Raw genomic sequence first — 10,702 nt, forward strand, 5'->3', positions numbered from 1 at the left:
TACTGCAGTATTGTCATTAAATCATTGAGCTGCAGAAAACAGTTGAATATCTCTAATACTAAACCAAGCTACTGAGTTTAAGCAAGGGTCAATGTAATTCTACTTCCTGAGCGCTTGTTCGTTTTTGTGGTTTTTAAAAAAAATCTGATGTCATATCAAGTGACCATCTGAAAAAGGAAGTGTAGAGCACTTCCCTCTTAGAATCACATCAGAGCTGAGCTGCTTTCAGACGACTCCGTCTTGTTGTGGATGTTGAAGCTGATCATGGTTCTACTGTGGATGATCCTGTTGGTGCTTCTGCTCTGTGCAGAGGCCGAGAACGTGACCGAGGTCAGAGGAGAGCTGGGGACCAATGTCACTCTAACCTGCTCCAATCAGAAATCAGACCCACACTGGTACATGGAGATCCACAGTCAGTTCAGAGCATGTATTGGCCGCAGTTTTTCTTCAGCAGACTCTACCTACTGCTCTCCTGGTTTTGAATCCAAATTCTCAATCCTGGGAAACAAACTTGTGATTAAAAACTATACAGCAGAGGACTGCAGGCTTTACTTCTGTGGCATCAAGAGAGGTGGCAGCATTCATTTTGTGGAGACTTTCCACCTTTTGTTAGGTAAGTACCCAACTTTCAATTTACTTTATTGCTGCAAAACAAATTAGTTGGTGTTCAGATCGCATGATGTATTTGTAGAAATGCACATTTTGAGCTGTCTAACAGGAGTTTTGACTGTTTCAACATGTTTAGGAAAGCTGTGACCACATTCTTGCAGTAATGTGGGATGTATGTGAATATTTGTTCTTAACCTCTAACAATACCATTGGGCTATGGTGACAGTCTTTTAAGCCCATGTGCATGTGAGCATGGATAGACTCGTGGTATATGGCAATAAACACACATGTAAAATGGAAAATATGGCAAATGTGTTTGTTAACAATAAAATAAAATTGAGGGGCAAAAAGAGTTTTGTCTTCTTCATCAATACAGCAGTTATGCAACAGGAAAAAAAACTGATAATACTCAATAAGTAAAGCATTGTTTTACAATTATGGTGGCGATGAGGCTGAACAAGTGGTCTGTTTGTGGAAACGTCTACTTTTCATAAATCATCTTAATCTGGTCAACAGACATAAAACTTGTCTATAATCTACTGACTTGTGCTTTACTGATTACTTTGAGGTCACCATTGGATCTAGCTGGAGGTGAGGGTTTCAGTAGTATTGTAGTCATATGGTTCCTGATTCAGAATAATTTGACTTTGATGACCATTCTGTTGAAAATTATGAAATCAATACGTTGAGAAATGAGCTCAAGTGCTACATTGTCCCCGCCCCCACAACCAATAGACAGCAGAAACTAAAAATTGGCCCTTCTTTCAAATGCCTCCACTAAAAAAGCATCAGAAGAGCTATTCTGCCGAATACTGCTGTCGTCACAGATGGTGTGAAAGTGTGCTTGACCATTGGTGTCTTGGCTCCATGGTAATACTAAACACAAATAAAAAAAATAAAAAAAAACAGTCCTCTTTAGTCAAATTAGGATGAGTGGCGAGGAACTCGTGTCCCATTTGCTTTGTGTTTGTACTTCATGTGTGAGCATTAGATCAGGGCACCAACACCAGAAGACATCTCGTGCATATCTAAATAAGAACGAGTTGTATACTTACAGTTGGTAGGTAGCTGACGTTCTTGTTCGTGTGTCAATTAAATATTTTCCTTTTCTCTACATTTAAGTTGCCTCAGAAATCAAAGTTAATTTAACTTGTTAGTACCTTAGTTTGGATCACTGGTTGTGATTGGAGATGTGAATCTTCTGCACTGTTTTCAGAATAATTTGTCAACAAAATGCCCCGATTGGAAACTTTAATTATCATAACTGTAACGGTTCTAAAGAAATAAAACAATACTTTTTTTTCTTTTTTTCCATTGATTATCTCTCCTTTGTTCCTCTTTCATCTTTCTCCAGATGCCTCCAACAGCAACCTGCTGAAGGACTGCATCATGACTCAGTTCATCCTCATGATATCCGTCTCAGTTGCCGCTGTCATCATCCTGATAATGGGTGAGTGTGAGTGGAGATAAGTTTAGGAGATTCTGGTCTGAACTGTAAATACCGACATCCACTACTGGACGAGCCACACTATTCACCGATGAACACGACCCAAATTTATCTATCACAGCGTTCACTGGAGCTTTAAAAGCTGGTAATTTAAAAAAATAATAAAATAAAATGAAAAATGACTCACTGACATCTGTACTAAAGGAACAGTTAGGACACGAATACATGAGCTCAGCTACATGCTCTGTCCTCATATTGTGACCTCTGGTTTGGTAATATTTGCACAGACTTTTTGAGAAGAGCATACTAATAGTGTTAGTCACATTTAACCTGAGGCTTGTCGCCCATGATTAATTAATTTCAGTGCTCTGATGTGTTTTATGTATTTTTAAACATGATTCTATCTTTTCAAACACACTAAAGTTTGATATTTTAAGTATTTTCTGATTAACTTTGATCAAAAAGTTCTTTTAATATCAGGAAAAAGAGCCTCTACAAGAACACCCACATCCTTCATTGACTGAATCACAATCATAACACAATTTCTGATCTTTCATTAATGTCTGTTGTTAATCGACTGATCTGTTGCCCAGCAACCATTAGTAAATAGTAGAAATAACTGCTAGATAGTTTTTGTACACTATTTTCCTTATTTAGTTCTTTAACATAATATAATATATATATTTTTTTTTTTTCTTTCGAATATATCTCTAATTTAGGTTTTCTTGCTGAACCCTAATCGTCTGTGAATTTCCCCAGTGTGGGATTAGTAAGTTTATGTCTAGGAAAATGATGATGAGTCCATCATTTATAATTTGTGCCAATCCAAATCACTTAAAAAAGTATGTCAACAACATTCACCTTAGTGAACAATGCTGATCAAACGGAGTTCTTGTAGTTTGTATTTTTGACGTGGGTTTTATTTTTTATTTTGAGTTTTTGATTTCAAGTCAGTAAAGCTTCAGTTTGTTTGTTTTCTCTCATTTCAGTTTAGCTTTTCTAAGTTTCAGTTTTACTTTTAGTTCCCTTAAATATTGTGATATAGAGGACATTTATCATGGGATTTTCAGAACTTCAGAATAAACATTACAACCCAACCTCTCTCTGAAAAGCCAGTTAGTCATGTAGACACCCTGAGTCTCAGTGAAAAGATGAGACAAACCTCTTCAGAGAGGAAGTGTGGACAAAGATGTTCAAATTGACAAATAACCTGTATATTTTTGTTTTATTTTAGTGTTTCAGTAATTTTCTTTTGCTTGAATATCTTATTTGATTTATTTTGTTGTTGTTTTTTTATTTTACTTGACTAAATCATTTTGAGAATAGCAGCAGTATTCAGACCGGATCATATTCTTACATTCATTATGAGACATTCTGTCCTGACTGTGAGTTTGAAGGTGGAGTGACTCAATGATCTGTTGGCAGGTGGGGTTTTGGTACTGCTGTGTTCGAGGAAGAACAAAAGCAGCAAACAGGTGGAAGAGCCTTCAGCTCACATCTACGAGAACGCAGAAACACTGTGGGCTATTCAGGTAAACAAACCTTCCACTGTTACTGACAGAACTGATACTGTGAGTTTTAATTTTGCATTACAAATATTTTTCTAGCAACTCCACAATCCTATATATCTGTATATTTAACACAGAAGAGGATATCACATTACAATGCTGTGTCACAATATAAAATAGCATCATACTATAACAATCATAGTGTATGTGAATAGGTTTGTACGCTGTCTGCTTCCCATGGACAGTGTGTGGGTTTGCTACTCTAGTCAATTTAAACTGTATGAAGTCTTCATGGCCTTGAGTTTGCTCCATGTCCACACAGTTAGATGTAGCTGGCACCATTTAACCACACTTCAGACCGATTATGATCAGTTCAAAACACAGATACTAGTGCTGAAAATGTTCATTTTAGGCCTTCAACAAGGAACTTAACTAACCAGCCGTAGAGGTCAACGCATTATCTTTTTGAGCTGTGTAGCACTTTTCTACTCTGAGCACCCACAATGCATAGAATCTGCTGAGCCACAGTCACCCTAACATCTCTAAAAACTGTTTTATGTTTGCATCTGGTGATGACGCTGCTATTGGTACCTATGATATCAATACCACTGCTTAAAGTGCTAACACAATATTGCTTCTTCCCTATACTTATGTTGTGTTTCAGGGCAAGGTGATCCAGCCCTACCGAGCAAGACATCACTGAACGAGTTCTTTCAGACGCTACAAGACTTCATTTGTTGTATTTCATTGAAAAACATACAAACGTTTGCGCACGTTTCTTCTCTGCAGCAAATACATTAATTTTTTGTTAGTGCTGTCAGCGTTAATCTTGTTAAAATTATGTTAACGCCATAACCGCGTTAACACGACAAATCTGCATTAGCGAGTTAATGCGGATCGCCCCATGCTTGGGGCTGCGCAGTGTCAACGCATAGATTTGCCACGTCAATGCGGTTATGGCGCTAACGTCATTTTAACGAGATTAACGCTGACAGCACTACATTTTGTGTATTATCAGGCTTGTTGGAAGACATCTGTCCACTTCAGATGTAAAACTTTCAAATCATATGGAAAGTTGTGTATCTTAAGCTGTCAAACGCTGTCAAGCTGGAATCTGAAAGCAGACAATGGTTCAAACTTTAAGGGTTCATTTTGCAGTATTAGTATAAGGTGGAGGCAATAACAGTATTTATGATAGTAACAGAAATTTTACATAGGTAGTAGTTTTTGTTAAAGTTCTTGAAAATGGAATAGTAACCTATTAATAGATGTAGTGAAGTCTACGTTTGTGGTAGAATAACAGTAAGGATTATGGGTAGTTTTTGCAGGACCTGTACATTTTATAGCTTTACTGTCAGACAGGATGGGGTTAGTGGGTAAAACATTTCCTGGCTTCTTCTTTTCTGCAAAGATTCTGGCAACGCCTGAAGAAAAAATAGAAAAGAGGAAATAATTGGATGTGCTAATTTTACAAACGTTTCCAGGAAATATGGCTACTCCGCATGATTTCACCATTAAAATCCTAGTGTCATCACTTCTTCTGCACACAACAACGTCTTTGTGTTACACCAGCTGATTGTATTGGCAGGTTCGTCAGACCCACTGAGATATCTGACGTACTACATCTTTTGGTGTGCAGCTGATCACTTATGTAACAGATGGTCACTACAGTCATGTGTAAAAAGTAGACTTTTGCCTTGAATAAAAGTTTATAACTCTGTCAGGCTGGAGATGGAGGGCAGACCTTTTTTCTTATTTGACTGTTTCAGACGTTTTACTAGCAGCAACAGTAACTACTGTACTGTTTGTACTTCTGCTTTTAGTTTTCTCTTATTGTTAACAACATAGATGGTAGTAGGATTTTTAATGATTAACTTATTAATAGATATAGTAAAGGCTGCCCTAGAAGTAGTAGCCCCTTGGTTAACGGTAGTTGTACAGGACCTGTAAAACCATGCAGATAGTACAAGATGGAGTTTGTCTTTGACTCATTTGTCTGTTTCCACTTGTTTGTTTCACTGTGTAATTTTTTACTTTTTACTTAATTTTAATTTATATTTAACTGACTTTTTTAAATTTTCAAGTCACTTTCTTTTCAGTATCAGCTATGAGCTGTTGTTAAGGGAAGATTTACAATGTTCAGAAAATACATTACGATCCGAGCAGAACTTCATTTTTTTCATTTTATTTCAATTTGTATTTTAAGTTCAGTTTAATGTCATTCCTCTGTGATTTACCATCTCAACACTTACATTTCCTCTCACTAATAACATGTGTGATACATATATATGATGCAGAGTAGTTTGCAAAGAAATCCTTAATAATGGAGAGCTCCTGTAATGTCTAATTTATTAAAACAGGTTCAGACTGCACCAGCGTCTCTGAGAAATTAACTGACTGAATGAATGCACAAAGTTTAACCAGTTTTGCTGTAAATATTACCAGTTAGTCATGCAACCCTTTTAATTACATTTTTTTATTGTATACATCAAGATTAATGCTTGAACTACTGAGTTTTGTTTTGTTTTTGTTTTTTGAGATACATGATGACAGGAAATCCAAATTACAAGCACCTGATTTCACAGAGCGTGACGCACTGCCTGAAATTAAACAGCATAGAAAGTATTTAAAGTGAGCTCAGGCTTAAACATCTGCAGCAGTAATATTAATCATATTAATATTTTAATAATCCATGAAATCCATTTGATAATAATTCACAATATACAGCTACAGTTACATGTGTAGTGGGGCTTTCATAGGATTTTTTTTTTGTTACTTTTTCTTAAAATAATCCTCTACCTTTTGACTGTCATGGATTTGCAGTGTAGCAGGCAGGATGTAGGACTGATAAAAAAAGGGTGAACTGAAAGAGGCAGCTTTATGTTGGCTGTAAATGACTCTTCACACATACAGGAAAGAAAACCAAAAGCAAGGAACTAGAAATATGAACTTAAATCAAAACACAATTAAACTTGGACACTAAGGAACTAAACTGGGAAACAGAGAGCTAGAAAACTACGAGGAGCACGGAGGAAAAAACACACAGCAAAGAGGATGCCCACAAAGGTTACAGACATGACAACAAGCAGGGGAAGACTGAGGACTAACATACACAGGCCGGCTAACGAGAGGATGGGGAACAGGAAGCACACATGTGGGACTAATTGATGTGATGAGACAGGGGAAAAGCAAAACTCAAAAACACTGAACACTGGAGTAGCAAAGTAACACAGGAAGCATGACAGATAGACGTGGACGTGATACTGAGACATAGAAACATGACAGACAGTGGGAACAGTGGGGACATGAAGCACAGAGACAAAAGTAACAATACCCAGGACACAGGAAAGACATAGAGACAAAACTAAGCCTGGGCATAAAACACTGAGAACAGAAACTTAGAAACCAGGAACTGTATAATACAAAACTTAAAAAGTATAACTAAACCCAAAAAACACAAACACTGGGTAGTCAGACCCAGTGCCCTGTCATTGACATTGTCTGCTAGTGGCAAATTTTAAGGTGATCACTAGAGAAGTGACAGATTTTACAGTTTGTCAGCCAAGGAAGGAGTGCAGCAAGCTTTCATGTTTCTCTTGCTTTCTTTCATGTAAAAGTTTGTTCCTCATTTCTTCTTTTACTTCCTATAAAGGTTATTGCATGCCACTGGTAGTACCAAAGGGTGCACGCTTGTGTTTTATTTTGTAGCAGTATTATGGTACTCTTTACATTACTTGAAGTGTCAGATCACATAACAATTGGACTCAATATTACATTTTCAAATAAAAACTATAGTTAAATGTATAGAAATGTGATTTTTTTTCTCGGACCACACATTTTGGTCTAGATTCCCCCCAAAAAGAGAGACATTTTTCAAAAATCAGGCGGTCTGTCCTTCAAGCGCAAGTCCTGTACCAAAGACCTTACACCTTCCTCCATCTCTTCCCCCTGAGCTTCTCCAAAGCAACGAGGGACAGCGATGGCTTGCCACTAGTTGTTAACCTTCACTAAAGCTGTTTGTGTACTGTGATGAGCTCTGAAACCTGATTAGAACTCAGTAAGCAGTTTTATAACTACTCTTTCAAGACATTTTGAGATGAAAGTAAGGTTAAAGATTGGCCTGTAATTGGCCAAGATGGCTGTTTCAAAGTGATGGCATTTTAAGAAATTATTTAATTATTGCCAGCTTTAACTACCGTGGCACATAGCCCCTTAATAGATATAGTATTTATGATTGAAGCATTAATTAATGGTGGAACTTCATTGAGCAGTCTTGTCTTGAGTTCTCCTGCTGAGTACATCTGCACTGGATAGCGATGCACCGTAGCTCCTTTACAAAATTCTCTCCATTAACCCTTTATATCAGCTAAACCAAGTTTAAACCAACCAAAAAAATGCACATGCCAAATTTATTTACAGAGCAAATTCCATTACATGTAATGTGTGCACCAAGAGATGAAAACATAAGAAACTATATACAGTGGGGCAAAAAAGTATTTAGTCAGCCACCGATTGTGCAAGTTCCCCCACCTAAAATGATGACAGAGGTCAGTAATTTGCACCAGAGGTACACTTCAACTGTGAGAGACAGAATGTGAAAAAAAAAATCCATGAATCCACATGGTAGGATTTGTAAAGAATTTATTCATAAATCAGGGTGGAAAATAAGTATTTGGTCAATAACAAAAATACAACTCAATACTTTGTAACATAACCTTTGTTGGCAATAACAGAGGTCAAACATTTACTATAGGTCTTTACCAGGTTTGCACACACAGTAGCTGGTATTTTGGCCCATTCCTCCATGCAGATCTTCTCGAGAGCAGTGATGTTTCGGGGCTGTCGCCGAGCAACACGGACTTTCAACTCCCGCCACAGATTTTCTATGGGGTTGAGGTCTGGAGACCGGCTAGGCCACTCCAGGACTTTCAAATGCTTCTTACGGAGCCACTCCTTTGTTGCCCGGGCGGTGTGTTTTGGATCATTGTCATGTTGGAAGACCCAGCCTCGTTTCATCTTCAAAGTTCTCACTGATGGAAGGAGGTTTTGGCTCAAAATCTCACGATACATGGCCCCATTCATTCTGTCCTTAACACGGATCAGTCGTCCTGTCCCCTTGGCAGAAAAACAGCCCCATAGCATGATGTTTCCACCCCCATGCTTCACAGTAGGTATGGTGTTCTTGGGATGCAACTCAGTATTCTTCTTCCTCCAAACACGACGAGTTGAGTTTATACCAAAAAGTTCTACTTTGGTTTCATCTGACCATATGACATTCTCCCAATCCTCTGCTGTATCATCCATGTGCTCTCTGGCAAACTTCAGACGGGCCTGGACATGCACTGGCTTCAGCAGCGGAACACGTCTGGCACTGCGGGATTTGATTCCCTGCCGTTGTAGTGTGTTACTGATGGTGACCTTTGTTACTTTGGTCCCAGCTCTCTGCAGGTCATTCACCAGGTCCCCCCGTGTGGTTCTGGGATCTTTGCTCACCGTTCTCATGATCATTTTGACCCCACGGGATGAGATCTTGCGTGGAGCCCCAGATCGTGGGAGATTATCAGTGGTCTTGTATGTCTTCCATTTTCTGATGATTGCTCCCACAGTTGATTTTTTCACACCAAGCTGCTTGCCTATTGTAGATTCACTCTTCCCAGTCTGGTGCAGGTCTACAATACTTTTCCTGGTGTCCTTCGAAAGCTCTTTGGTCTTGGCCATGGCGGAGTTTGGAGTCTGACTGTTTGAGGCTGTGGACAGGTGTCTTTTATACAGATGATGAGTTCAAACAGGTGCCATTCATACAGGTAACGAGTGGGGGACAGAAAAGCTTCTTACAGAAGACGTTACAGGTCTGTGAGAGCCAGAGATTTTCCATGTTTGAGGTGACCGAATACTTATTTTCCACCCTGATTTACGAATAAATTCTTTAAAAATCCTACCATGTGAATTCATGGATTTTTTTTTCACATTCTGTCTCTCACAGTTGAAGTGTACCTCTGGTGCAAATTACTGACCTCTGTCATCATTTTAAGTGGGGGAACTTGCACAATCGGTGGCTGACTAAATACTTTTTTGCCCCACTGTAGGTCCACAGTGTCTCACTGTAAATAAAAAACAAAGAAGTAAAAGCAATACAAATTAGCATACACACACACACACATGCGCGCACAAAAGCAGACAGCTATTATGTCTGTACCCTGGTAAGACACAACATGGCAGCTACAAGGACTCTTTCATTTATTAAGACCATCAGTGTGTATTGCTCCAAATCAAGCATATAATATTAAATGAATATTGCTGGATCAGCTACTTCTACTTAAAACATATTAGAACATGACTAAGCACAAAATCACCAAGAATAACATCTTATAAGTGCTGCGTAAGCGCGTGCGGCCTTCCAAGCTCAAAGCCTTTGCCCTCCATAGATCAGCCAGACTCGCGCTGGCTGTAGCTTTTAACCTTTAATTAACTTGAGCACAACTCTAGAATAAGCAACAAACTGCAATGTGTATGGAATGATCATGGTTACATCTGCAATGGAAAATCATGTTATTATTCTGGTACCTGTAAGGAAAAAATCAAACTAAAGTTATCACCATCACTGTAATGCAAAGGATAATATAGGGTCAAAAACTTCAATTTATGTTTAATGCAAAGCTGGTTATATACTTCTGATGAACTAATAATGCCATATTAAAATAATGAATGATGATGAGAAAAACATCCCCTCCTTATTCTACATAAGCCTATGATAACTAAAGGGTTTTGAGTCTGTTTCTAAGTGTATGAGTAGATGTGTGGACTCAGGTCAGCAGACAGCTGGAGTAATATGGTCAGATTTCCATGTTTGTGGAAGCTCTTTCTTAGTGCCTACACATACTGCTGCTGCTGCTGAATCCTGAAATAGAGCATCACAGTTTTCCCAATTTCTCAGAGCCCTTGTCAGATCAGACTTTTACATTATAGAAAACAGTTCTGGTAACTTTGTTGATGTTTTTTGTAAAAATCCAGATCTTTGACCAAAATAAGGCCAAGATTCCTGACTTGCTCACTGTGCTTCTGAGACAGGGATGATTAATATGAATCTCTCTGACTGTTTGGATCAGCAAATATGAATACAACTGTGTATCTTCTGCAT

General features: G+C 38.3%; 1 protein-coding gene across 1 annotated transcript; it reads left to right on the forward strand.

Annotated features, from left to right (window-relative positions):
- Positions 1–213: 213 nt before the first annotated feature.
- On the forward strand, positions 214–5,936 carry LOC146547082 (uncharacterized). Its single transcript, XM_085265965.1, has 4 exons — positions 214–613; positions 1,964–2,059; positions 3,482–3,588; positions 4,229–5,936. Exons 1-4 carry the CDS (start codon positions 250–252, stop codon positions 4,265–4,267), a joined length of 606 nt encoding a protein of 201 aa, XP_085122091.1. The 5' UTR covers positions 214–249; the 3' UTR covers positions 4,268–5,936.
- Positions 5,937–10,702: the final 4,766 nt, after the last annotated feature.

This window comes from Mchenga conophoros, linkage group LG23 (assembly GCF_057382185.1).
Source record: "Mchenga conophoros isolate Kocher_MC1m ecotype Shallow Benthic linkage group LG23, M_conophoros_male_GT1.1, whole genome shotgun sequence".
Taxonomy (NCBI): Eukaryota; Metazoa; Chordata; class Actinopteri; order Cichliformes; family Cichlidae; genus Mchenga; species Mchenga conophoros.

Coding starts and splice junctions, on each gene's coding strand:
- LOC146547082 (XM_085265965.1), top strand. CDS start 250: ATGTTGAAGCTGATCATGGTTCTACTGTGGATGATCCTGTTGGTGCTT. Junction 614..1,963: donor GACTTTCCACCTTTTGTTAG/GTAAGTACCCAA, acceptor ATCTTTCTCCAG/ATGCCTCCAACAGCAACCTG. Junction 3,589..4,228: donor AAACACTGTGGGCTATTCAG/GTAAACAAACCT, acceptor GTTGTGTTTCAG/GGCAAGGTGATCCAGCCCTA.